General features: G+C 38.0%; 1 protein-coding gene across 1 annotated transcript; it reads left to right on the top strand.

Moving 5' to 3' along the window:
- Window positions 1-13,863: 13,863 nt before the first annotated feature.
- Window positions 13,864-26,271, top strand: LOC109674334 (arylacetamide deacetylase-like 2). The gene is made up of 5 exons (XM_020151329.1): window positions 13,864-14,001; window positions 19,406-19,628; window positions 22,876-22,945; window positions 24,206-24,377; window positions 25,672-26,271. Exons 1-5 carry the CDS (start codon window positions 13,864-13,866, stop codon window positions 26,269-26,271), a joined length of 1,203 nt encoding a protein of 400 aa, XP_020006918.1.
- The last annotated feature ends 216 nt before the right edge of the window (window positions 26,272-26,487 follow it).

The following is a 26,487-nucleotide window of genomic DNA, read 5'->3' as shown; positions in this document are numbered from 1 at the left end:
GTTGAATAATATCTAATTAAGTGGCAGCTATTGATCATGCCACTCTGACTCCCATCACAGAATTGGTCACAGCACTTACCCTTCTGGATCTATCACCACATTCACACTATGGGCCACGCTTCCCTAGGGCTGCTTCTAGCCATCAGCTAGGCATAGTGGGAAGACTACTGTTGCCCCAATTAGGCAGAATGTAAAATTCCTCTAATGAGCAATTTGAGATTTCCTGTTTATCTCATCTGAGGGAAAGAGGAAGATAGACAGGAAGGGGGAGCAGAGGAAGAGAGAGAGAGAGAGAGAGAGAGAGAGAGAAGTTTAAGTTTAGAATGAAATTTCTCAGTCCTATGTTTGGAAGCCTCTGACTCACATAATATGATTTTTTACTGGTGCAGCGTGTCCCTAAAGCAAAATTGAGGAATAAGCTTTAATTTATTTTGATTTATATCCACGTGGTACTCAATTCATGTCATTTTCCCCGGAAAATGAGCATGTTTCATGTCTCACAAGTAATTTGGCAGTAAAACTCATTGGCTAAGGAAGAAACATTTCCCCAAACAATGAGGAAAAAAAAAAAAACCCAGAAGCCTTCGGGATTGAAATGTCTGTTTATTAGAGTAATTTACTTCTTGAGAAGTATAGAAATGATTATTATTTATAATGAGTCAACTCATGAACAATAGTGTTTACAAAGACACCTTAGCAATACTGGGCATTGCATACAGGGTATATTGCTCTATTTATTGAAGTGCTCTTGGATTTTTTTCATCATTGTTAATAGTTTTCAGCACAGTTTCAGTATATTTTCCCTGAGCACTTTTTACTACATTTATACTGAAGCACTTAATTATTTGCTGCTATTGTAAATAGCAGTGAAGTTGGATCACTGAGTACTGATTATTAAATTGGATCAGGTGAGAAAGATAGAACACCTTCCCCAAACTCCACATACACAACTTACATAATTGGGTTTATTAGTTGTAGATAGGCAGTGGGGAGCAGCAGAAGCTTAGGGTTCATTGAGAACAAGATTCCCGAGGCTCAGGAAGGCTACATGGGGTGGATGACATCTCATCTGGATCACAGCTGAGGCCTGAAAGGCAGCACCCTTGGGCTATAACCCTCAAAGGCACAGGACACGCTGGCAAAAATGCTGAAGGACATCTTGTTTGTAGAGCAGAGCTATTGATGTTTGTTCTGGATAGATTCCGTGTATCCCAGCATGTCCTATAGTTATTTTTGAGGACTGCCTGAGAAAGGGGAGAAGTGGGTCAGTGCAAGGTTTCTTGGAGACTACCTTGCATCCACCTCAAACTCAGATATTACTCCTTAGCTTGCACACACTGACTTCCACAGACCTGGGGTGAGGGTTGTCTTGTGAGATTGATGTAACACTTGACTGACACAACTGCAGTGCAACATCGCTGAACACATTTTAGGAGCCTGGAAGATTGCTGCCTGCCAAGGTCACTGGAAGAAGGCTATTGCAGAAGTTGCCAAAGACATCAAAGTAATATCCTTCAAGTGGCCTTACTCTCAGCAGCCAATGGTTGCTTACAAATCTCCTCTACCTGAGTCTCTACAATACCTGAGGTGTTTAACCTGGTATTGGCAGTAGCATACCCTTCCCAGTTGGGCTAAAGCGAAATATAGAGCAACAGCCCTTGTTATGGGCTGCCACGGTAGTAGCAGTAGAAAAAGCAGCATTTATCCCCAAAGTAAGACAGGTTTCTTAACATTTTTCATGAACACTGCCTCCTATGTATGTCAAAGATCTTGTAAAGAACATGAACCCAAACTCTATCACATGCCCTGGCATGTCTCACTCAAGCCTGCTGTGCAGCTTCAGGCTGCTGACCCAACAGTGCACCTCATTTCCTGGGTATTGTTTGGAGCACCCTAGCACATACAAAATGCAGGATCCCATTGTCCGCCACTGATCCAGGCCATGGTGGCCTCTGAACCTCTTTCAGAGAAAGATGCAGTCCTCAGGGAACTCGGCACCCCTTCTTATTCCCATCTTTATTTTATTGGCAGCACTGGGCTTTGAACTCAGGGCTTCATGATTGTTAGGCAGGCATTCTTACCAGTTGAGTCACTCTGCCAGCCCTCTTATTCCTATCTTGTTGTTCGGGTGCCCATTCATAGTTGTGGAGCTTTGGCTTTTACCAGCCACATCTGGATGGTATAGTTGCATAAGCTCAGTTTTCCCTATGAAGAGAGTCAGCATTGGTCCAGTCTTAGCTTTTGCTGACACCACTGGTACATTTCTCATCATTTATGAAATCAAAGGAGCTTGGTGCATGGAAGTATGAGACTTTCATGGTTAATTAGCTGTGCTCATGTGTGTTAGTTGTAGACGTTTTTTTAATTAAGAGTTAGTTACTAGGTGTGGAGGCTCACACCTGTAATCCCAGTGGCTCTGGAGGTGGAGACTGGGAGGATAACAGTTTGAAGTCAATCAGGGAAAAAAGTTAGTGAGACCCCTATCTTAACAAAAGAAGCTAGGTGTGGTGGCATACCTACCACAGGAAGTTACATGGGAAGCATAACTAAGAAGTTCGTGGTCCCAAGCAACCTAGGCAAAAATGTGAGACCCTATCTCAAAAGTAATCAAGGCAAAAAGGGCTGGGTTGTGGCTCAAATGGTAGAGCACCTAGTTAGTAAGCATGAGGCCCTGAATTCAAACCCCAATACCAACAAAACAAAACAAAAGAAAAAAATAAAAGAGCCAGTAAAGTTAAAACAGGGGCCCTCTGGCTCTTCCTCTGTGCTGAGTGCCAGGTCCTCCTTGGTAAACCAACCTCCAGTTCTGTTGGTACAGCTATGATTTGAGTTAGCTGGTAGAATTCACCACTGGCAGGATGAGAGTTTCTGTAGTTTGGATGGTAGGCCCTTCTTCAGGTTATCAGTGGTAGCCAGAGCTGGGGGGAGACTAAGGAAAAGTGCCATGCTGACTACTATGACCTGTGGAAAAACCAGATTGACAAATTATTGCTCTCCTCCCCCAGGGGACTCAGATTATCCTTACTTATCAGATGGAGTTGGCCTGAGTTGGCATAGCATATGTCTGTCCTAGTCTTGAGAGTACTATATCTGTGGGTACTTACTGCAATACCTTTGTTGCTTAAGCCAGATAAGTCCAGGAAAGGAGATGACATTCTGTTATCAGACTTATCTAATAACATCACCTACCTACCAGAAGGAGCATGTGTCCTGCTGGTACTAGAGGAACTCTTGTACCCTATGGTTCCTTGGTGCTGGTCCCTGCCCCTGGAGGAGAGGCACTGGAGGGAAACAAATCATCCAGATTAGTCTGAGGGCCCTGTCTGGGACATTGTGGAGGCCTGATTCATTAACCACCTCCAGGATGTTGTACTCCAGAGGGAAAAAGGAAAAACCGTGGTTAGCACCACTAAGATTGAGTTTTCAAAAGCACAGCCGTATCCAGTAGCTGACTGGGCCACAAGCACAGTGTTTCTCAACATGAAACTACAGTGTAAACTGCGGTGCAATGCTCAGTACCTACAATAATCAGGTAGAGGTACCACCCCACTTGCAGGCCACTTTAATGTCCTTTCTTCTGTGCACACAGCAGAGTTGGATGTTTTGTTTTTCCATAACTCCATTGCCCTACAGGTGACAGGGTGTTTCAAAAGTCCATTGCATACCATAAGAGTGTGCACATCTCAGTGTTTGGGCAAAGAAGGATATTATTTGGTGCCATGGTTTGGATGTGGTTTGTCCCCCAAATGTTTGTGTGCTAGAAGCTTGGTTTTCATCTTTGAGCAATACTTTTTGCAGCAGCAGAACCTGAAAGCCAGTCAACAGGGGCTGTGGCCCAGGCACTGCCTTAGGCTGCTACCCTGATGGAATTACAGCACCTGAACCCTCCATGTCTGCAGATTGGAGTTCGTGGACACATTCAAACCATAGCAGGAAGGGAGGTTTTGATTGGAAAGAGAATTTGAGGTGATTGGACAGCATCTACGTACAGCAGGAAAGAGAAGCTCTGTAGGTCTGGTCCCTGGGGGATCCAGATCCTTTCTGGTAAGCAAGGGATAGGGAGCAGGACAGGGGATGGGAGACACCGGAAGAATTTGGCCCACTTTATATCTCAACCTGGTTTAGCCCCAGAAACTATCCTGGTCCTTCACATAGCCTATGCCACCTTCACAGAGACACAGTGCTGACCCCATTCTGACTCAGAAGAATGACTGTTTCTCCTGATGGCAGGAGCTGGCAACCACTTTGCTTTGCTCTGGGCTTTAACTTCCATTGTTTCTCCACCCTGCTGAGATACTGGAGTCACACTCTAGAGTTCAGGTAAAAGGTCCTGGGAGCTCAGTTTGTGAATTTTGGCTTTTGGTTTTATTTATGAAGCAACAGGAAAAGGATTGTTGCACTCTCTATCAAGATTCTATCACATGCAATTCAGTGTCCTCCATTCTTCTGTGGGTATTTGGGAGTCCTTCCAACACCTCTTTCCTGTCACCCAGTTGTAAGAGGAGGTTAGGAATGTGGTTAATTCCCATGCACTACAATTGGGAGATGACAAAGGGTAAAGAGAAGCAGGTCATCCTACTTGTAGCATGTGGTGTTTAGTCTAGTTTCCTCAGACAAAGCCCAGACTCCTACCTATGGCCTACATCTGTCTTCATCTCAGTCCAATTTATCATGCTATCCACAATTGTACCTGTACTTGCCTAGAGTTAGGCAGTCTCACCACTCTGTTATCTGTCTGGAAGTTCACTTTTGCTGGGAAGTTGCTGCACACCTGGAGAACATCTACTCCGCTTTCATTTCACATCTTATTATGTGCTTGCCTACTCTGTGTTATATTTCTCTGTACTATTCCTTTGAATGTTCTTATCAGAATTTGTAACCCTTCTCTATAGAATTAACTACTTACTCCTTTTGCTCTGCCACTGGAGCAAAGGGAGAACACAGTACACACAAATGCACAAACTCATGTATTTATACTCAGAGCTGAGGTTTCTTTATTCCTGTATTTTCATTAACTGCCTCAAGGGTAATGGCAGGCGATGGATGGTGACTTCACCATTTACCCTTTGCTTTCTCCCAGTTATATTGCATGGGAATTAGCAACCTGAGGACATAGGAGTGTTTTCTAAGCATTTAATTCATGCTCAATGTATTTCCAAGAGGCCAATTTTTTTGAAGATTGAACCAACCAGTAAACTTCATTGTTGTGATATAACCAGTTCGTGATGTGTTTCATGATATACTGATTTTGATTGTTAATAATGTTGGACATTTTTTGCACTATGTTCATGAGTAATATTCCTTGGAACGTTCTTGTCAGAATTTGATGCTAACCTTATAGTGAATTGAATGAAGTGTTTCTTTGTATTACGTGGAAGAGTTGTAATGTTGTTCCTTTTTACCTAAATAATGTTAGTTGCAACATTAGTGTCTACTCCCCCAGAAGTAGTCTTTTGATGAAGCAGTAATTGTCATTAATTCTTGAGGTCATGCTCTCAAAGAAATCTGTGAGGTAATATACGAAGTTGGAAATGGAAGAAGGTGAAGTCATGTGACCGTGTGGTTTTAGGCAAGGCCTAATTCCACAGGAGAATGCTGGAGTGCACTTCAGAGCTGGATCTCTAGGACAGAACAGTTCTCTTTCTTGGCTAGTCTGACTGAATTTTACTAATCTTTTCAAAGCACTAGCTTTTGGTTCTATTGATTTTTTTCTACTGTTTTCCTGTCTTCAATTTCATCTCTAGTTTATATTATACCTTTCTTCTAATTTAATCCTGTGTTGTTCTTCTTTATCTAGTTTTGTAAGGTGGAAGTTGAGCTTACTGACTTAAGATGTTCTTTTATAGTGCATGCATTTGACACATTTCTCTCCAACTGTTGCTTTTTGCTGCATCACATATACTTTATGTTTCGTTTCCTTTCATTCAGCTCAAAATATTTTTTCGGTTTTACTTGACTGTCTGTTTTGACCCATGTCTTATTTGGAAGTGTTTAATTTCCAATAGTTGGATTTCCAGCTCTCATCTTGTTGTGGGTTTCTAGGGTAAGTCATTGTGGTGTTATTCTTTTGAATGTGTTAAGGTGCATTTTATGACCCACAATGAGATATTTCCTGGTGAATGTCCCATGTGAGTTTGAGAAGAACTTGTGTTCTGCTATTATCAGGTGCAGTATTCTATAAATACAAGGAGATTCATTTGATTGATTTGTTTTTCTGTTCAGTTATAGACTCTTATTTTATGCCTTAGATCTGTCATTACTGACAGAGAGGTACTGAAGTTTTTAGTTTAATAATTGACTTTTCTATTTCACCTTGAAATTCTGTCATTTTTTATAATACACATTTGATGCTCAGTCAGTACATCCATGAACATTCAAGAGTGTGTCTTCCTGGAAAATTGACCTTTTCTCATTATGTCATGCTTTTCCTGATAGGATGAACTGTCATTGTTGAGAGCAGGATAAAAAAGTCCTTCCAATATTGTATGATCATTTATTTCTACTTTCCATTCTGTTTGTGTTTGCTTTATATGATAGGTCCTCCAATGTTGGTGCGTACACTTAGAATTACTACATTCTTTTGATGAATCTAATATATCTATTACAAGTTTTTCCTCTGTGGTTACCATTAGGCTTATAGAAAATGACTAATATTTTAACATCCTATTTTAAGATGACAGCAATCTAACTTTGATTGGACACAAAAACTTTTTATTTTTTTACTTTGTCTCACATTTTAGTTTATTAATGTTAGAATTTTCATCTCTTTATTTTGTATAATTGATAACAATTTATTGAAGTTATAAATTTTTTGGAAGTACTGAGATTGAACTCAGGGCAGGTACCCTACTACTTGAGCCAATCCACTAGCATTTTTAGCATTAGTTATTTTTGAGATATGGTCTTGGTTTATGCCCTGGCCAGCCTGGAGAATGAGCCTCTTATTTGTGCTTCCCTGCATGCCAGGATGACAGGCATGTGACACATGGCCAGCCGATAGTTGAGATGGCGGGGGGCGGGCATCTCATGAACTTTTTGCCTGGGCTGTGATTCTCTCCATCTTTACCTACCAAGTAGGTAGGATTACAGGGAGCCATTGTACCTGGCCAGAGGTTATAATTATTTTAAAACATGTGCTTTTAACTTCAATACTAGAGTTAAAAGCCACTGGTGCTCCACTGATACAATGTTAGAGAGTTCTGTTTATGCAGTCATATGATTTAGGTGATTTATTAGCATCTTTTCCTTCTGGCCTGAAAAACTTACTGCCACATTTCTTGTAAGGCAGAACTCACGATGGTAAAATCCTTTCAGCTTTTGCTGGCTTGGGAAACTTATCTATTCTTCATTTCTGAAGAACAGCTTTGCCAGGTGTAGTATTCTTGGCTGGTATTTGTTTTTTCTGTACTTCACACATATCATCCCACCTTCATCTGGTCTGTAAGGTTTCTGTTAGGAAATCTGTCATAGTTCATGAAGCCTTCCTTCTATATGACAAGTCATTTTGTTCTTGCTGATTTTAAATTTCTCTCTTTATCTTTTTGGCTTTGGCAAATTAATTGCAATGAGTCTCAGTGTTAATTTTTTTAAGTTGACTTTATGGGGAACTTTGGGCCTTCTGAATTTGATTATCTGCATTTGTTTTTCAAATTTGGGAAGGTTTTAACTCAGAATTTCTTTATATTACCCTTTCTTACAGTTTTTCTCCCTCCCTCTGTTTTCCTTCTTGGCTTCCAACAGTGTATATATTGTTTTCTTGTTGGTGTCTCCTGAGTCCCAGGCTATCTTTGGTCTTTTTTCATTCTTTCTTCTTTTTATTCCTCTGATCATTTCAAATGACGCATCTTCAAGTTCATGGATTTGTTCTTTTGTCTGGTTGAGAATGTTGCTGAAGCTCTTTGAGATTTTCACATCATTTTATTCTTTAGATATAGGATTTCTTCTTTGTCTTTTATGGCTTCTATTTATTTGTGCAACTTCTAACTTTGCACATGTATTTTTTTTCTTGTAGTTCGCCAAATTTCTGTAAGTGAATTATTCTGATTTCTTTTGCTGTTGGTTCATAAATCTCCATTTTTATGAGTTTCATTTTATGTCATGTTTCCATAATTCTTCTATCCTTGTATTGATGTCTGTATATTTGAGGAAGTAGCCAACTTTCTAGGGTTTAGAGGTTTGCTTCTGGAGCAGAAAATTTTCATCATTTAGCCTGGCCTGAGGTTTCCTGGTAATGTCCACTGGCAGGTTGAAGTGACTGAATCTCTAGCTAGATGGCATGGTGTCCATGCTTTGAGCTTAGGTGGGGCCCCTGGCTGAGTTCCTGTCAGGTGGACCTCCTTGAGAGCTTGTTTGGAGGTTCTAGCAGGGGAGCGCAGCTACTCGTATACCCTTGACCAAAGAACGGTCCTCCTCTATCGGGGATGGTCGTCCTCTTCGACCGAGCGCGCAGCTTGGGGAGGGACGCACATGGAGCGGTGAGGGAGGAAGGGGACACCCGCCTAGCCAGCCAGATCAGCCGAATCAACCCTGGCGATCAATGGGGTGACAGATGTCGCAGCCAGATCGCCCTCACATCCCAGGTGGACCTCCTGACTGGGCTTCACAGTTAGTTGGAGCATCTGGCAAGGTCACGTGTTCAGGCCATTCATTGAGCTTTGTACTCCCCTTTGGTCCGACAGGGTCACAGACATTGCTACTGGTTGGGTTTTGTGCTGGGAAAGGGCTATGATAGGTTCTGTATTTGAGGGGGTCAGGCCCTCGGGGCTGTGTTCTGCAATGGGTGCATCTACAGCCTGGCCTTCACAGATAGGGAGATGAAGCTGCATCTCACAGTTGTGTAGGGTTTGCTGTCTGTCTTCCATGGTTGCTCAGATTTGTCCTTTCTAGAATTAGCACATAGGTCCTGGACTACGTTTATGGGCTGTTGTTCCAATCACAACTGGATTTTCAGAGATTTTGTCATGCCCTTTAGATTGCTTGGTTTATTTGATGCCACTCAGTGTCCCACCAGTCCCTGGTATCTCTGTCAGAAGGGGCAGAAGCTTACCTGTCTGGAAACTTAGAAATAACCCTAAACTTCCTAATATCTATTGGAGATACAGGAGGATTATAGATCGACAATGACTTGCCATGTTGGGAGAATTTCAATTGTCTGGTCCCCAGGATATGGCAATTATTTGATTATGTCACCCAGGTGCCATCTGGCTACTTGGTGTCTCTTGGTTGAGGAGGGGAATCTCAGGCTCAGCTGGGAAGAAGACCACATCTTTTTACTCTTATTGTCAGTGCCCCAGTCCATCTCTCTTGGCAGTGCTCGTAGCACACCTGATGTTGTCGATGACAGTCCCTTCCAATTTTGGGGTGGAATAAGTCTACCTAGGTGACTTTCTGTTGGTTGGGCAGAGGTCAGGAAGTACCAGGCCTAGCCTTCTTATGTTGGGTATGGGGACTGTAAAATGCAATACTGCTATGTTGTTCCTTGACTTCTGGGGTCTCTAACTAGTGCACTTTTATTTCCACCTTTTTAGAGTGTTCATTTACGGAAAATGTACTTAGGAGAAAGGATAAACAAGTCTATGCCATCTTGTTTACACAGGAAGTCCAATTTACTCATTTTTATATCTTCCATGTTTTACTTTAGGACACTTAGTATACAATTATAAATATTGCTGTAATTTCTTTGTCTGCTAATTCTGACATTTGTACCAACCTGTTCAGCTTTCATCCACTGATTTGTTTCTTCATGATGGATTCCTTTTCTCTGCAATGTAGATAATTTTTATTAGATGCCAGAAATGTAAATTTTGCCCTTCATTTATAGGTATTTAAATATTTTAGGTAGTTTGGTTCTTTCAAGTTTTGCTTTTAAGATATGTCAGGCAGAACCAGAATAGTGTTCAGGTCAGCACTCATTATCTCCCTCTCCTGAGGTAAGTCCCTTCTGTGTATCTGCCCAATAACCACACATCTTCAGATATTCCAGATTGGCTCTCAGAACAGATTATGGCTTTCTGTAATGACTGCGCATTATTAATTCAACATGGTATTTTCCCTCTGACTCAAGTAGTTTTCTGGTATTCATTTACCAATCAGTACTCAGTGGAATACTGAAAGGGACCCACCACAGACCTTGGAAATCTTTTATCTGTGCAGCTCTTTCTGCTATGGTTTTCTGTTCTGTAAACTGTTGGCATCTTGGTCTCCAAGAGGTTTAGCTGTTTCTTCATCCTAGACAATCACCAGCCTCCTCTTGTCCCCTGCCTGGGCCACAGCTGGGAATCTGTCAAGGCAATAAGCTAGGATAGTCCTAGGGCTCACCTAGCATTCACAAACCATTGTTTCATACATCTTTACATTTTCATTTGTGTTATGTGGATGGCAGATTTTTTTCCTTATTCCTCTATTTGGGACAGAAGACAAATAGAATTTTAAGTGTTTGTTTTTAAAATTGATATTCTAATTTTTATTGCTAAAATATGAATACACATTTCATTTGTAATAATTATATTTTGTTGAACTTCACTGTTTACATCTCAATTCTAATAGTTTATGTATTCTCATTTTTTGTGTACATTAATGAATCACTTGAAAAGAAAGACAAGCTTTCTTCCTTGTTTTAGTCTTGATGCCTTGTATTACTTTTCTTGACTTATTTTGCTGGGTAAGTGCTCTGTAAAAGGAAGGAAAGCATGGAAATGCAGTTAGCCCATCCCCATGCTCTTCATGCCTGTTTGCAAGCACTCTACTTGAGGTTATTTTGGGTTTTCCTGAAGAATTTTTTCCAGTATTTTTTGTAAGATAAATCTTCTGGCAGCCAATAGACTTAGTTTTTCTTTTGTTAAAATTTCTTATTTTTTCTTCCTTTGGAGGATACTACACACACACACACACACACACACACACACACACACTACACACATACCCCTTATTTTGGTAGCTACTTTTATTTTCTTTCAGTAATTTAATGACATTATTTTTATCATCTTTTGTTGTCTGTTGCTTGATATGAACATTTTATCTTCTATCTGTTGCTTCCTTCAAAAGCATGATGGTTTTCTTCCTCTCCATGGAGTTCTTTTAAGATTTGTATCATTTTCTGATGCTGTGGAATGGCTATCACAAACTGATGGAGTCAGTCTGGCAATGCTTTGGATCTTGCATGGCCTAAATCAAGGGGTCAGCTGGAGCTGTCAGCTTTTTTGAAGCTTGGTCTTCTTGGAAACTCATTAGGTTATTACCAGAATTTAGTTCTCTGTGGCTGTAGAACTGAGGTACCTTGATTTTCAAGGACAGGTTAGCTGTTTTTTTAGGCTGCTGACTGGGAGAAACTCCAATTTTAAGGTTTGCTTGTCTTCCATGCCTCTAAATATTCAATTCAACAAGTGAGAAACACTCTTGTGTTCAATCTTCCTTCAGGTTCATCAAATCCTTGACTTGTTCTTTTGTGGCCATTGGAGAAAACTCCCTGTTGTAAAAGGATCATGTGATTAGGTTAGACACACACACACACACACACAATGCCCCTGTCTTTGTGCTCATATGAATTTTATTTGCAAAATTTATTCACACAAGTACTTGAATTGCTTTTGATTGAATAAATAAAATAAGATGTGTATTCACCAGTGTCTGCGAGCCTTGGGTGGCCAGCTTAGATTTTGCTGACTACAGTCTTTATCTTTATTTTTGAGCAGTAATGACTATGATGAATCTACATGTGGGTTTCTTTGTATTTACAATGAGCTGTTGGAATTGTGGCTCATACCCTTTACCAGTTTTGGAAATTTCTCATCCATGATGTGATCGAGTTAAGGTGTCTTCCCCTTTGTTTCTGTTCAGCACTTGTGAAAATCAAATCAAACATGTTAGGTCATTTGAAATTAAACACAGCTCTAATGCTTTGTTAACTTTATCTTATCTTTCTTTGATTCAGTTGAGATAATTTCTATTGGCATGTTTTTCTCTAAGTCCACCCAATGAATCTCTAATTTCATATGCTGGTTTTTATTAGCATCAGTTTTCTGTTGTTAGTTCCAATATATGAGTGATTTGTTTCTCTTGTAGTATATTGTGTGTATGTGTGTGTCTGTGTGTGTGTGTGTGTGTGTGTGTGTGTGTGTGTGTACTAGGCATTGTGTTTAAAAGAATCTTGGAATGTGAAGTAATTTTTTAACAAAGAAAAAGCACATCATCCTCTGTGCTTTTTCAGTCTCTGACTGATCACCCCAATACCATTTTAGCTATAGTGAATTAATTAATGACACATTAATTACTTTCATTTCACATCTCATTTTTTAAGTTTTATATTGTGTTCTGTATTATGTTCTTGACAGACTCCTCTCTCTAGCAGAAATCTACAAAGAAACTCTGGAACCATTGTGAAATCTTTCTCTGACTACAAGCCATCCTCACTAGCATTCCTGTGTACAAACTTCAAAACTTCACAGTGAAGATTCAACAACCAAGGAGAAATATTTCTGAATTAATAGCTCCTTTGCAGTTCAACTAAGCATGTAATGTCATATTTTCTTGAAATTCCTTTCTATTAACATAAATTCTTAGATTTTAAAAAAACAGGCGGTTTAATGATTTTTAATTTTTTCTGTTTTCTGATGATACTTTCTATTTTTGGAAAACTGAGATAGGAAGAGCCTGCCTGACTGAATGGGCAGAAGGGCAAGGCCATTGAAGTTCCATGTTAGACTGTGTAGGTTAGTGGACACAGAGAAGGAAGGTAATGTAAAAGTAGGCCAATGATTTAATGGGTGATTTTCCCATTATGCACATAATGGATTTTTCACATTTATCATATCTTCAGCCTCCCTGTCCACTTCCACACAGATAGTTCTATTTCTCCAAATATTTTTAGAGCATAGTCCTTCTTCTGTCAGTCTGATGTTCAGATAGGTTATAAAGGAGGGTTGCAAAAGAAATAATGGCATGGAGTAGATCAGAGCCATTTTATGCCGCAAAATGGGTGAAGAAACCTTGGAAATGCCTTGATTGAGGAAATGATCCTACAATTCTATGACCAATTCTGCCAAAAATTGTCCTAGGAACATGGAAGCTAGAATGAGAGGAAGTTCCACAAAGGAATGCATGAATGCCAGGTTTGACTAATACTGAATACAGGCTATACAAGGATTGCAATAACTATTTGTATAATTAATACATATGTTTTCCATGATAGGAGTTTTAAAATTTTCAAGTTTAATATAACATGAACTCTACATAAATATTTCTGGGTTGGATGACTTAATTCTGGAATTTGGATAAGAATATCAATTTCCTCTCTTTTTATGTTACTGGGATTTGAGCTCAGGGCTCAGGGCCTTGTGCCTGCTAGGCAGGTACTCTACCACTAGACTCCCCTCTCTTGTCTAAAGCTCAGCTGGTCACAGTAGATTTGACTTTTCTTCAAGATCTGTGCTGTCATTAGTTGTTCTTAGTGATCTGTGCCTTGAGGTTGATTTCATGTTGCCCAATAGGTTCTGTTCTTAACTTCTTGCCACTAATCTTTGCAGGATACTATCAGAACAATGGATTTTATTCTCTTTGTGCTCTGCTGAAGACCCTAATCAAGTGGGTTGTGCTGATGTCACAGGCTAACAGAGGACCTTCTTGTAGCTGCTAACAGTTTGCTCTTGATGTATATTTGATTAGATTCATTGTGAAACCAGTTTCAGAAGAAGGGTAATTGCATAACCAGCTGCTATGGTCATGATTAATCTTGGAGTTAAGTCAGTATTGCTAAAATGGTTGTATTACTTGAGAAAGCTTACCGTCTACCTTTGTCTGACTACTAAGTACTTGGTATAAATGGAACAACATTGCATTATCACCACACAGAAGTGGAAAAAGACTATCATGGCATACAAAATTCTGTGCTTGGGATTGCTTTGTGTAGTCTTTGCTTATTATATTCATACGCCCATGCCAGAAAACTTTGAAGAGCCTTGGAAAATAGGACTCATGGATGCTGCTATGAAGATGACTTCCCTCACAGTAACATCTTCTAGGTATTGGGATGCCGTGCCCAGTACATATGAACTTTCAGTTAGTGTTTTGAAAGAAACTGATTTTCTTTTAGGATATATCAACCAAATAATATTAATGTAACCAATATGATTAATTTAATCATTAGGCATGTTTATTTGAAATTGTGCAAATCAAATCAATAATTGAGATGTTTATTTGAAGATGTACAAATAAAGAATAAACATTCTTGATAATAATGTGCATCTAAAGATAATGACCACATATTGCTAATCAGAATAAAAGGGATGATATTGTCTAAGAGAAAAATTGGGGGAATTTTACATAGCTTAAATATATTTGACATTTCTGAGGTAATCTTGTCCCATACATTGTTTTAAAACTCACCTGTAAATATCAATGGCATTTTTACATTTAGTACTTTTACTGTTTTAATATTTTTTTCCTTTTTTAACAGTTCTCCAACTATCTGTTCTGAGAAACTTCATTCTTTGAGTTACTGAGGTCCCCAAAGCTTTTCTATGTGGGTTATATTTATCAATATCAATTGCTTAGAGATTAACTTCCTTATAAATGATGATGATAATGTCATTTACAAGTAATAAATTTTGTTAAAATAAAATGACTTTTTTAAAACAGAGGAATAACTTAGACAGCGGCACCTTCTTGTAGTTTTTCAGATCTCTTTAACATTTCTTCAGGGAAGACAACTAGAGTTTCTAACCTGCTTTTGAGTTTGATCTAGCCCACAGGACTAGACAGTGAACCACACTAGATCTGTGTCTTTAAATTCACACAACCTGGCTGTTTCCAAAGAGCTTGAACACTCCTTTATATCCACACCAGCAACTCCCTCATCCTTACCAGCACTTACTATCTTCAACTTTTAAAAATGAATCGCCTTTGAAACAATTTAATAAGTGAGCTGGGCAGACTGGCTTTGTTTTATTTCTCACATCTGTTCTTTCCCCTGGATCTGTCAGTTTGGCATTTTAGAAATAAGTTGTGTGACTCCTCTAACTTTATTCTTTTTCAAACTAAAGTTGCTCAAGTTTTTATATCTTTGATGATTTTTCTCTAACATGTCACTCAATTACCATGTAAGAAGTTTCCAAATATAATTGTGGATAATATATTTCTGTTTTCATGGATTCTGTTTATTTATTTATTTATTGACATTACTAGGGTTTGAACTCGGAGCCCAAAGCTTCTTAGCAGGCATTCTACCTCTTGAGCCATAACTCCAGCCCTTTGTTTCTCTTTGCAATTCCAGCAGATTTTGGCACATGTATTTTGGAGCTCTATTAAATAGGTTTTTCTTCATTATTTCATTATTGTATTCTTGGTGAAATTTTAAAATCATTATTTTATGTATGTTTTTATCCATGGTAATTTGTCTTGATCTGAAATCTACTTTTTCTGATATTATTAAACCACTATGGCTCTCTTTTAATTATTCTTTGCATGTGATCTATATTTCTTATCTCTTTTCTTCCCAATAACCTATGTAATTATATTTAAAATGAATGTCTTAAATTTAGCCTACATTTCTTGCCCTTAAGTATTTAAAGGCAAGAGTATTTAAATACTCTTTATTAATGAATATTTTTATATTTGATACAATCTGTGATATGCTTGGAATTAGTTCTACAATTATACCATTGTTTTCTGTTTAAACACTTCTTGTTCCTCTATTTCTTCCCTTGCTTTGGATATGTGGATTTATTTTAGCATTCCACTTTTGTTGTTCTATTATTGTTTGGTTGTCTTCATTTTTTCCTCTCTCCCTTCTTTCCTTCCCCTTTCTTCTCTTTCTTCCTCCCTCCCTCCCTCCTCCCTTTCTCCCTTCCTTCCTTCCTCCTCCTTCTCTTTCTTTCTCTCTCTCTTTCTTTCTTTCTCTCTCTTTTGCCTGTGACCTACATGGGTATGCTGCGTGAACCTGACTAAGAGCAGCGGGGGAATGAGAAATTCGACACACAGACATACAGACATAAAACAGAAAAGTGGGATCTGGAGGGCTACATGTTCCTGGTGGTATATGTGACCGCCTATATGAGCCAGAGTGTTTATTTTATAGGTCAGTACAAGGAAAAGACTCAGGTAAAAATCAAGCTTCAACAATTCTTTGATCTAAGGTAAATGGAATGAGGTCTGGTAGGCTAATTTTCCTAAGGTTAAAGAAGCTTAATTACAGCACATATGTTCTGGATTCATCAAGGCACACAGGACACTTTATCTAACGTATTGATTAATCTGGCATCAGGGACTCCCCAAACAGTTCTGGTACTTTATCTAGTTTTGCATCAGGGAGCTGGTATGTGGACACAGTAGGTTGTTTTCTTCAAGGAGATGCAGGAACAAAGGTGCTGGGAAAATTATGGTAGGAGAGCTCTGCAAGCTCCTACTATGGAGAGGCTATGCAAGCTCCATTATTTCCCAGTCTAGGGTTCATCCCTGGTCTCCAACCTCTAATACTCTTCTCTCTCTCTCTCTCTCTCTCTCTCTCTCTCTCTCTCTCTCTCTCTCTCTCTCTCTCTCTCTCTTTTTCTAGTCTTGAATTCCTAGGCTCAAGTGATCCTCCTTCCTCAGCTTGCCAAGTAGTTTTATCTATAGGCATGCATTACTGTGCCCAGCATTGACTACAGTTCCTTATGCTCTTGATAATGATTTATTTTTCTAGCAGTTGCAGCATGTGTTCTTAGATTTTCACAGCTTACATAGGTTGTTTATCCTTAATCTCTTCAGTATAATTGTCATGTGAGTGCAGCTCCTCATACCTGTTAGCACACTTTATTTTCAATAGTTACACATATTTTAAATAATTTTAGAGCAGAATATTAGTCTATTGTACTGCATAGTTGGTCTTCCTTGATCTCAGGGGTACCAGATTTCTCAGTGGTATCATTTCATTTCTAAAAGAAATTTTAGCAAAGATTTATTTTATTTTAACTGGTAAAGTAGAGAGAGGTAGGGGAAATAGAAGAGAGAAACATTTCCTGCTCCCTTAGCAGGAAATGGGAGTAAGGACTTGTCAGTTTCTTTTCAACTAAGGTACTTCCTTCACCGTTTCTATTTCTGAAAAGTACATAAATTCCCTTCATCTTCTTTCTTGTGATAGTTGTCTGTGTTTTTTCTCTATCTCTGTTTTGCACTTTTATAGCATGTTTGCTTTACACCAAATTCTAGGTTGCTGGGTATTTGCTTTCAACACATATTTGAGTATCTTCTGGTGTTCATGTTTTCTAATGAGAAATCAGCAGTCTTCTGATTTCCTTAAAATATATGTCTTTGCTCTGGCTGCTTTCAACTATTTTGATCTTTGGTTCTTAGCAATTTCATTGTGATTTTTCTTTGAGTTGATCCTCCTTGAGCATTGGCAATCTTCTCGGCTCTACAAATATCTCAACACGTTTGGGACATTTTTAGTCATTATTTCATCAGCTGTCTTTTCTGTGATATCTCCTCCTTACCTTCTCTCTCCTCCCCCTTTCTTCTCTGATGACACAAGTTTTAGATTTTTTGCTATTGCCACACAGATCCCCAGACATGCTCTATTTTACTTCAATTATTATTTTTCAGATGGTGTATTCTCTTTCATCTATCTTCAAGTTCAGTGAGTCTAGGCTTTGCCATCTCCATTTTACTATTAAGCTCATACAATGAACATTTTTTTGGAAATAGATAATTTTTCCATTCTAAAATTCGCATTCAGTTGATTTTACTTTTCCTACTTCTTCCTTGAGGATGGCTAGTATTTCTTTCATTTCCAGAGGATTCATCTTTATTTTATGGAGAATAATGATATGGGTGTTTTGAAATCCTTGATTTTGCCTCTGGATCATCTTGAAGTTTGCATTTTTTTATTGTGTACCACCTAAGGATAATTTCTCTCATTTGCTTTGTTCTTTTATGTCAAGTAATTATAGATTGCATCCTGGGCATTTTGGCAATTTTGTTTTGGTACCATGGGATCTTAAATTTCTTTGAAGAATATTGTCTTATTTAGTCATCATTTTGTTTTGAGAGACTTTTGATCACATTAGCCACTTTTGAAAGATTTCTCTTCCCTTCTGTGAGAACAGTGATCCCTGTGTCAGTTCCATTTTCAAGGCTTCTTCTATGCTGTTTGTGTTTTTCCTGTTGTGTACCACCTAATGTTAGGTTGGGAACCGGACACTGGTTTACATTACCAAAACCTTGGCTATGCTTCTTCCATTCACTTAACACTGTATGGTGTATGGTGAGCACCATTTTCTAGCTCTCTCTTTTTGTAGGATTTCCCCACACTTTCTGGCCCATGATCCATTTTTTGCCAGTGTTTCTGGCACAGTGGTTCCCCACAACTAGACCCACTTTCAGTGTAAAGCTTGTGAAGGAAAAGAAAGGAAGAAAATAGCATACAATTTGTTTATACATTTGGACAATAAGAGCCCCTTTTCACAGCTTCTTTGACCAGAGTTTTATGTGTTGGCACCTCCACCACAGTAGAAAAAAAAATAGCTCTTACTAATGAAACTTGCCTTGGAGTCTGATGGGAAAGAAAAGAGAAGAAAGACAAAAGAAATGAAAGTGGGAACTCCCCATTTCATGTGCATTAATTGCTCCTATAGCTGCAAACAGAAAGCCTCTCTGGAATAGTTATTTGCATCTCTCCTCCTTCATTGTTGGTTTAATCTGAACCCCGGTCAAAGTCTGAAGACAAAAGAACAAATATGTGACTCATCCTGTTTCATGGAAACTTATTCAAGGGTTGAATTTCTTCTCTAATACCCTTTTGTTTGCTTTTTCAGAAAGCTGTTCTTTTGTGCTGTGTGTGTAAGTTTTAGTTGTAGTCAGTGGAGAGATAGACTTCTCTGAACTTGTTCCATCTTGGCCACCAGAACCTGTAATTTTAACTACTCCATTATAAATAATACTCAAAAATTAATAAACATATCATCAAGAATATATTCTTTAAGACTTTGCGATAAAGTTAAAATAGTTCTTCAAATGATTTTAAGGAAAATGGAATAAGTCTATTTGTAGTTGATAAATAGAAATATAGGCTATTACTAATGTAGTAAACAGTTGACTTAAAATGTTTAAATGAAATTGAAATACCAGTAAAATAAAAGGAAAATGTTAGAAATATGCAAAGAGAAGTATATAATCTTATTTCTCAATTCTGCAGATAGAATTTTATGATTATGAAGTAACTAGACCAACCTAAAATATAGTGCCAGAAAATTGGTGCTTTAATGAGATCAATCTTATTCTCAATGCCTCGCACTTACAACCTGTAGAATTGCACGCTGGTCCAGTAAGACCTCTCCAGCATTGCCACATTACTTCTACTTCCTTTTCATCACATCTTTATATGCATTCGGTGGTATTAAAATAAAAATGTTTAATGTTTTAACTTTTGTTTTGATAGGGTCTGTTATTTGAAAATATAGGTTTGATGAAATATGAAGAATTATTTTACTCATTAACATCGCTGCTCCTTACAAAAGCAATTTCAGATGAAAATATTACAGTGACTGACACAAACTTTAGTGGAATTCCTGTTCGCTTGTATTTGCCAAAACGGAAGTCAGAAAGACAGAGACCAGCTGTAATTTTTCTTCATGGTGGTGCCTTTGTCTTGGGAAGTTGCAGTAAGTACATTTTATTGATGTATATGTTGAACATTATATGTATTTAAAGTATATTGTGTACATATAATTAAATATAATGTATTTAGAGAACATTTGTTGATACTGCATTTACTTTTGTGAGTATGTGCATGTTATTAGAGACAAGGCAGACAATATCAACCATGTTTTATACATATTTCTTTATATACAGTTAGACAATTAAATAATAAAAATAATAGGTAAGATTTGGTTTTCAAAATTTTATTATTAAATAAATTTATATTGATAGCAACACATGGAAAGTGCAAACATAAACTTGAGTTTTGAGTTTCAAATACCAAGGGCCCAACTTCAGGCCCCCTGAAAGTGAAGTGGTTGAATCAGAAATGATACAATTTATGCCATCAGTAGCAAGCATATGTTCAAGGTGTAGACTGTGTTACCACAATAATGTAGAGGTTTAGAGTCCAATGCATAGCTTCGATCTCAAAATGAATAGAGCTGAATAAGTAGTGCCTGCTACAAACTCTGCTTTTTTGTGCTACTTGGGTGCAGGGAACACACATGGACACACACACACCTGCACATCCCTGCACATGCATACACACACATGCAAACATGTACACAGACATGGACATGCACACATACATGAACACACACCTATACATGCACATGAGCGCACATTTGTATATTTCTACACACACACGTACCCACATTGTTTTTTGGTTGTTGGTGAATACTATGGAGTCACTACACAGTGCAGAGGTCAAAGGATATTGTGCAGTGTACTTATAGGATGTAAGATACAAATGCTAAGACTCCCTTCTTAAATAGCCTGATTATTGTATACTGAATTTTGGCTCCATGATATCTTAACACTTCAAAATAAGTAAAAATGCTACTGCATTCAGTTGGGTGCCCAACTTTTACTTTGCTAAGGAAGCAAATGCCATTCTCAGGAAGTGAGGGAAGGAAGCCAGACTTCAGTAATGTCCTCCAAGTTTTTACTATTAGTGAGTGGTGGAGACCACAGCCCAGCCTTGGCATGTTGCAGGCTCCACAGGTTTAACCATCACACTGTTGAGCACTCACTCCATAGAGTGAGCTACATGCTCTCAATGTAGCTTAAGAACACACCCCCCTTTCCCTCTCTCTCGTTTTCTTTTTGTTGAGATAGGGTGTCGCTTTGCACCTCGGGCTGGCTTTGAAGTCATGATCCTCCTGCCTCAGCCTCCTGAGTGCTGAGATTACAGAAGTGCATCACCATGCCTGGCTCAAATTGCTGTCTCTTATATGTAGTTAGCCTTTCTCATTTATCCTTTCCATACTGTCTCCGAGACTCCCAACTCCATCCAGGATGCAAGTGCCTACATTCAGCACCTTCATTCACTCTTCCTCCTTCCTCCTCTCACCCTTCTCATACTTTCTTAAAACATCAACAGCCATATATATATAGCTCACTTCTTTCTGCTTATGCCTTGGGAAAAGACACTTTTATATCTTGGCAAAGTTTAACCTCTCTCCCTTACTTAGGACCATATTTTCTCCTACTTCATTATTTGGTTTTATAAATATTTCTCCTCTATTTTCCTGTTTGACTCTGTGTTGAATCCTGGAGACATCATTTTCTCTTTTGCTGTTCACCACCATTGATCTATCGCCAACTGTTTCTTTCTCGTTTCCTCTTTACAACATGTAAATCACCTGTATGACTTCTTATATCTAAATTTTTTGTGATATTCACTCCTTGTTTATGAATAATACCCTGAGTTAGCCACCTTGCTTCCTATTTTCCTACATTGCCTTACTTTCTCCTCCTTTATATCTCTGCATTTTTAATTCAGTTTTTTGACTTGTTTGGTTGGTTGGTTTATGAGACAGGGTCTCACTATGTTGCTGAAGCTGGCCTTGAGCTCTCTGGGTAGTCCAGGCTGGACTTGAACTCTTGCACAGCATCCAGAGTGCTGAGATTACAGGCATGCACCACCATGTCTGGATCAATTGTATTTAGCTATCCTTATTTTCCTGCATCTGTATGTATTTTCATAAACTTTTGCCTTTGAGTACATTTTTTCCTACAATGAGTTCAGTTTTTCCCTTTCCATTTGATAGCAGTCATTATATCTTTACACTTCACATAATGAGTGCCCAATTAACGCCTTTTGAATGAATTAATATATATTGAATGACTGAGAAGAATTTTGACATTGCTTTCTGGGGGATTGTATCACAAAATTTTACTCTACCTTTTTTATATCTTTCCATCTCTTTTAAGTACACATTAACTAGAGTCAATAGATAATCAATTTTATAAGGAATTAGAATGGCAAGAATATCCTACATACTGATTTGGACTAAAATTTAAACTATCACATCTGTTCAGAAGAATGATTTAAAGATTATTAAGTATGAACTCTACTACACATATCCAAGAGTTCAGTGAGGGGAAATCTTACTTTGTTCTGATTACAGCAAGAACTGTATCTGGCAATGCATAAACTAATATCATTTTCTTGAAAAGGACAACAATACTGACTAGAATTTCCTGGAAAAATGGAGTATGGTTGAACCTCAGAATATGTAAAAATCATAACACTGGGTATAGTATTATCTTCAACTTAATTCCAGAGCTCTAGCTTATTCTATCATTTATGGGATGCCATGGTAATGAGTGTTTCAGTTCTAAAAGTCAAGGTACACACTTTCTCTCTCTTCTTAGTATGAGAAATCTAGGCTTCAACCAAGGGATGGTCAAACAATGTGCTATTACTAATGAAGCATTGCAGACTGTGTCCCTAGCTCTTGCTAATGGGTTATCCTTGAGATAAATAACTGCCCAAGAGTGTCTAGCCATGCTGCACAGCCATGAGCCTTCTCCACATGAGATCTGCTTCAGACAGGAGCAGATCCTAGTATGTCTGGGCCATCCTTGGTGATGTGAGCATCAAGGTGACCTGAAAGAAGTGTTCTGGAATTAAAAAAAACAAAAAAAAAACAAAACAGGACTAAAGGGCATGCCAACTTTCTTTTCCCGTGGTGGCCCAAGAGATGCTTTCTCCTGGACTTTGGTTAAGGATGATTTTGAAGGTGAAGGATAAGGAAGGTTTGTTACTCTGACAGTGTCCCCTCCACAGGGCCTTAGAAGTAGGGATCGGAGAGGTTTTATGAGTTAAGCACAATCCATGTTCCTATGACATTTTACAAGTGTAGGGGTTTTCCATTTCTTTATTTGCAGAGTACCTCTTTGTGTTTATTTGTTTCATTTCAGAACTGGAGGCCTATGACTTCCTGAACAGATTGGTGGCAAACCAGCTTGACGCTGTTGTTGTGGGAGCAGAGTAAGAGTTGTTTGTTCTCAGTACTGTGGCCCTGGCCTGCACTGCATAGTAGGCTTGATTTCCATTGCAAGTCATCCAAGCCTGAAAATGATTGGACCCTAGGGATTTGGAGATTATATTACTTTTTATAAGTAATATAATACATGCCTTCTTAAAGGGATATGCTTTTGCTTTAATCTCTGCCATTGTAGAGCTCTCTGGGAGACACAGAGGGTGAACATCTTGGCCAGCACAGCTATGATATCCTCTAAGTACATAAAACTCAGGTTATAATATCTAGAAAGAAGAAATTTAGTCATCTATTACACAATTGGGACAGTGGGGTTTACTTGAGATGATAATTTAAAAATGAAGATTAGAGCTTTTCTTACTTGGAGTAATATTAGGTGACCAATGTTGGAACCCTCTAAGCACTTCAAGTCATTCTTAAAATGAGAGCTCTTAGTATGTCATGACTTGTACCCAAATTTACAACAATATACCATAAAGACAAGTAAATGCTTACTACTTTTTGACCTATCCAGGTGTCCTATGTACTTCTGAATCCTTCATCCTCAGGTTAAAGAATTTTTCCTTCTCTTCTACCAATTCCATAGTGTTGAAATGTACTTAGAAACTTGTAGGTTAATGACAAAAAATAATAAAGTAGGATTTCTTCACTAAGTGGAACAAAGTGTAATCAGTGCTAATTACTGCTTATCAATACTGTGGCCCACAGTGTGTAGGTTTGATTTCCAATGTAAGTCACTCAAGTCTCAAAAATGATTGGACCCCAGAGAGTTGAAGCTCCTATTTTAAATCGTTTTCACATAGCATTTATGAAATGAAATGTGACATACAATCTTGTAGAATCTTGACCTAAATAAATTTCTCAGACACCTAAAAGTCATTTGCTCTCAGATTTTCTGTTTTTAACTTTTCTTGTGCATTCCTATCAATGTTTCTGAAAGTTTTTGAGTCACCAACATCATTGAGAGTCTGAACTCTACAGAAAGTGACCACTGCACTACTGATAGCTGTTCTCTGAACATTTTGCAGACACCTTTATGAGGGCAAAGGCATATCCTTGTCCCACTCATTTCTTTGTAGAATAAATACTTGAGAACCCTTATAGTTTAAAACAGAAGTTATTAGTAAGCACAGGCTAAAGTGGTGAAATTAAAGATTCAGGTAAGGCCACTTTTGTTTGTTAAATTGGAGATAATTGAATATACACAAACTAAGTTTAATTATAACTTTGTTGCTTTTTTTCCTCAAAAGCTACAGACTAGCTCCTCAATATCATTTCCCAGTTTCCCTTGAAGATTCTATTTTTGCAGTCAAGTTCTTTCTACAGGATAAAATTCCAGTGAAGTATGATGTGGACCCCACCCGCATCTGTATCTCAGGAGACAGTTCTGGGGGCATGCTGGCAACACAAGTGACTCAACTGGTACTTTGTATGTCATGTGTCATGTGTGTTTATAACATGCACACTATAGTTCTCATGCAAAAAAGATCACTTTAGTTGCCATACTTATATTAGTCTTATCCTTTAAACTGTGAAATGAAAAATAAATAAGCACCTGTCCTTTTTGCATAATGTTACTTTTAGATGTAAAATGGTTTTAATTCTGTAATGCTAAATAAAGCTTTTGTCTAAGAACTACCATTTAATATGATAGGTTTTTTTGTTCTCCATAAGTAAATTATAAAATCTGCCAAGAATTTGGGATTATTGTAATTGATGTGCTAAACCTTGCAGAGTGCCATTAGATAACATTTGGGCTATGTGCCATGCCTTTATAGAAGAATCACTACTGTGACAAAAAAGCACTGGCCTTATTCTTAAAATCCTACTTATGTGTAGATGGATAATAACTGAATGATAAATAACATGTCTCAAAAACTAACTCAATCCAGTACATCATTCACTCATTCAAAACCATTTTTTATGGAAAAACTAGTTCAACCAGGGGGTTTCCTTTTCAGTGTATAGACTGACCTCCACTTTCAGAGTGAATGTGGTCTCAAAAAGTAGTGTGTAAGTTTTTATTGAGCCTTTTATCAAATACTTTTAGACTTTTCAAGATGGTTGCGAAGACACTAATAGTGTATGTTAAATGTCTTTAGGTTAGTCATCTCATATTTTAAGATAACGTCGCCTTTCATTATTAAACTATTACAAAATTCTGATGAAATTATAACAAAGTCTTTTTTTTTCATTTATTCATATATTCATACAATGTTTGGGTCACTTCTCCCCCCTACCCCCCACTCCCTCCCTTTCCCCCTGCCCCCTCCCTCTCCTCCCCACTCCCTCGCTTCCAGGCAGAAACTGTTTTGCCCTTATCTTTAATTTTGTTGAAGAGAGAGTATAAACAATAATAAGAAAGACAAAGGGTTTTAAACATAGATGGGGCTGTGGGCATGGCTCAAGTGGTAGAGCAACCTGTCTAGCAAGGTTAAAGCCCTGAGTTCAAACCCAAGTACTACCAAAAACAAAGCTAAACAAGCAAAAACCCTATAGGTATCTTGTCCATCTTCCCTATGAATATTATAATTATACTTGCTGGTCATATGTGAATAAATTTGTGTGTGTGTGTGTGTGTCTAAAATAAAGTATAAATATTATGAGAGTAATCACTAGTTATGTCAGTCTCATAAATTTATTTACTTCAGATGATTGAAGCCTCTTATACCTGTTCAAAAGCCTTTGATGCGTTAATATTTCATTATATTTTCAGCTACAGAATGATCCAGGATTCAAAGGTAAAATTAAGGCACAAGCCTTAATCTACCCAGGCTTACAATTTCTGGATACTTTGATGCCATTTCATGTAGAGTATGAACATGATCCGATTCTGCCAAGGGATATAGCGATTAAACTGGGATCCCTATATATGACTAAAGACAAAGCACTGCCCCAAGCAATGTGGAAGAACCAACATATGCCGCAAGGATCCAGACATCTATTCAAGTTTGTTAACTGGAGCGCCTTCTTGCCAGAGAAGTATAAAAAGAACCATGTTTACACTGAACCAGTTACTGGACAATTTAATGCTTCCTATCTAGAAATTTTGGATAGTAGGTTGTCACCTTTGCTAGTTCATGATTCTGAGTTACAGAATTTGCAATTAACTTATATCCTTACTTGTGAACATGATATCCTAAGAGATGATGGACTTATTTATGTCACACGACTTAGGAATGTTGGAGTTCAAGTTAATCATGACCATATAGAGGATGGAGTCCGTGGAGCTCTAGCATTCACGCCACCATTTAATTTACGTTTAGGCTTTAGAATCAGAGATAAGTATATTCGTTGGTTAGAAAAAAATCTGTAACTCTATAAATAATGCATGTGGCTAGATAATCATTTAGTTACAATGTAATCCAAAGGCTGTATTTTGAAGTATATAAGCTTAATGGACAGAACAATGGTATGAATTTGGGATAAATCTAAGTTTAAATTAGAATAAAATCTACTTTGTATCTTTGAGTAAGTTACTTAATTTTCCCAATCATATCCATGTCATTATTCCCACTAAATGTCATTTATT

Source organism: Castor canadensis, chromosome 17, assembly GCF_047511655.1.
Source record: "Castor canadensis chromosome 17, mCasCan1.hap1v2, whole genome shotgun sequence".
NCBI classification, from domain to species: domain Eukaryota; kingdom Metazoa; phylum Chordata; class Mammalia; order Rodentia; family Castoridae; genus Castor; species Castor canadensis.
This window is presented reverse-complemented; position numbering and strand designations above follow the sequence as displayed.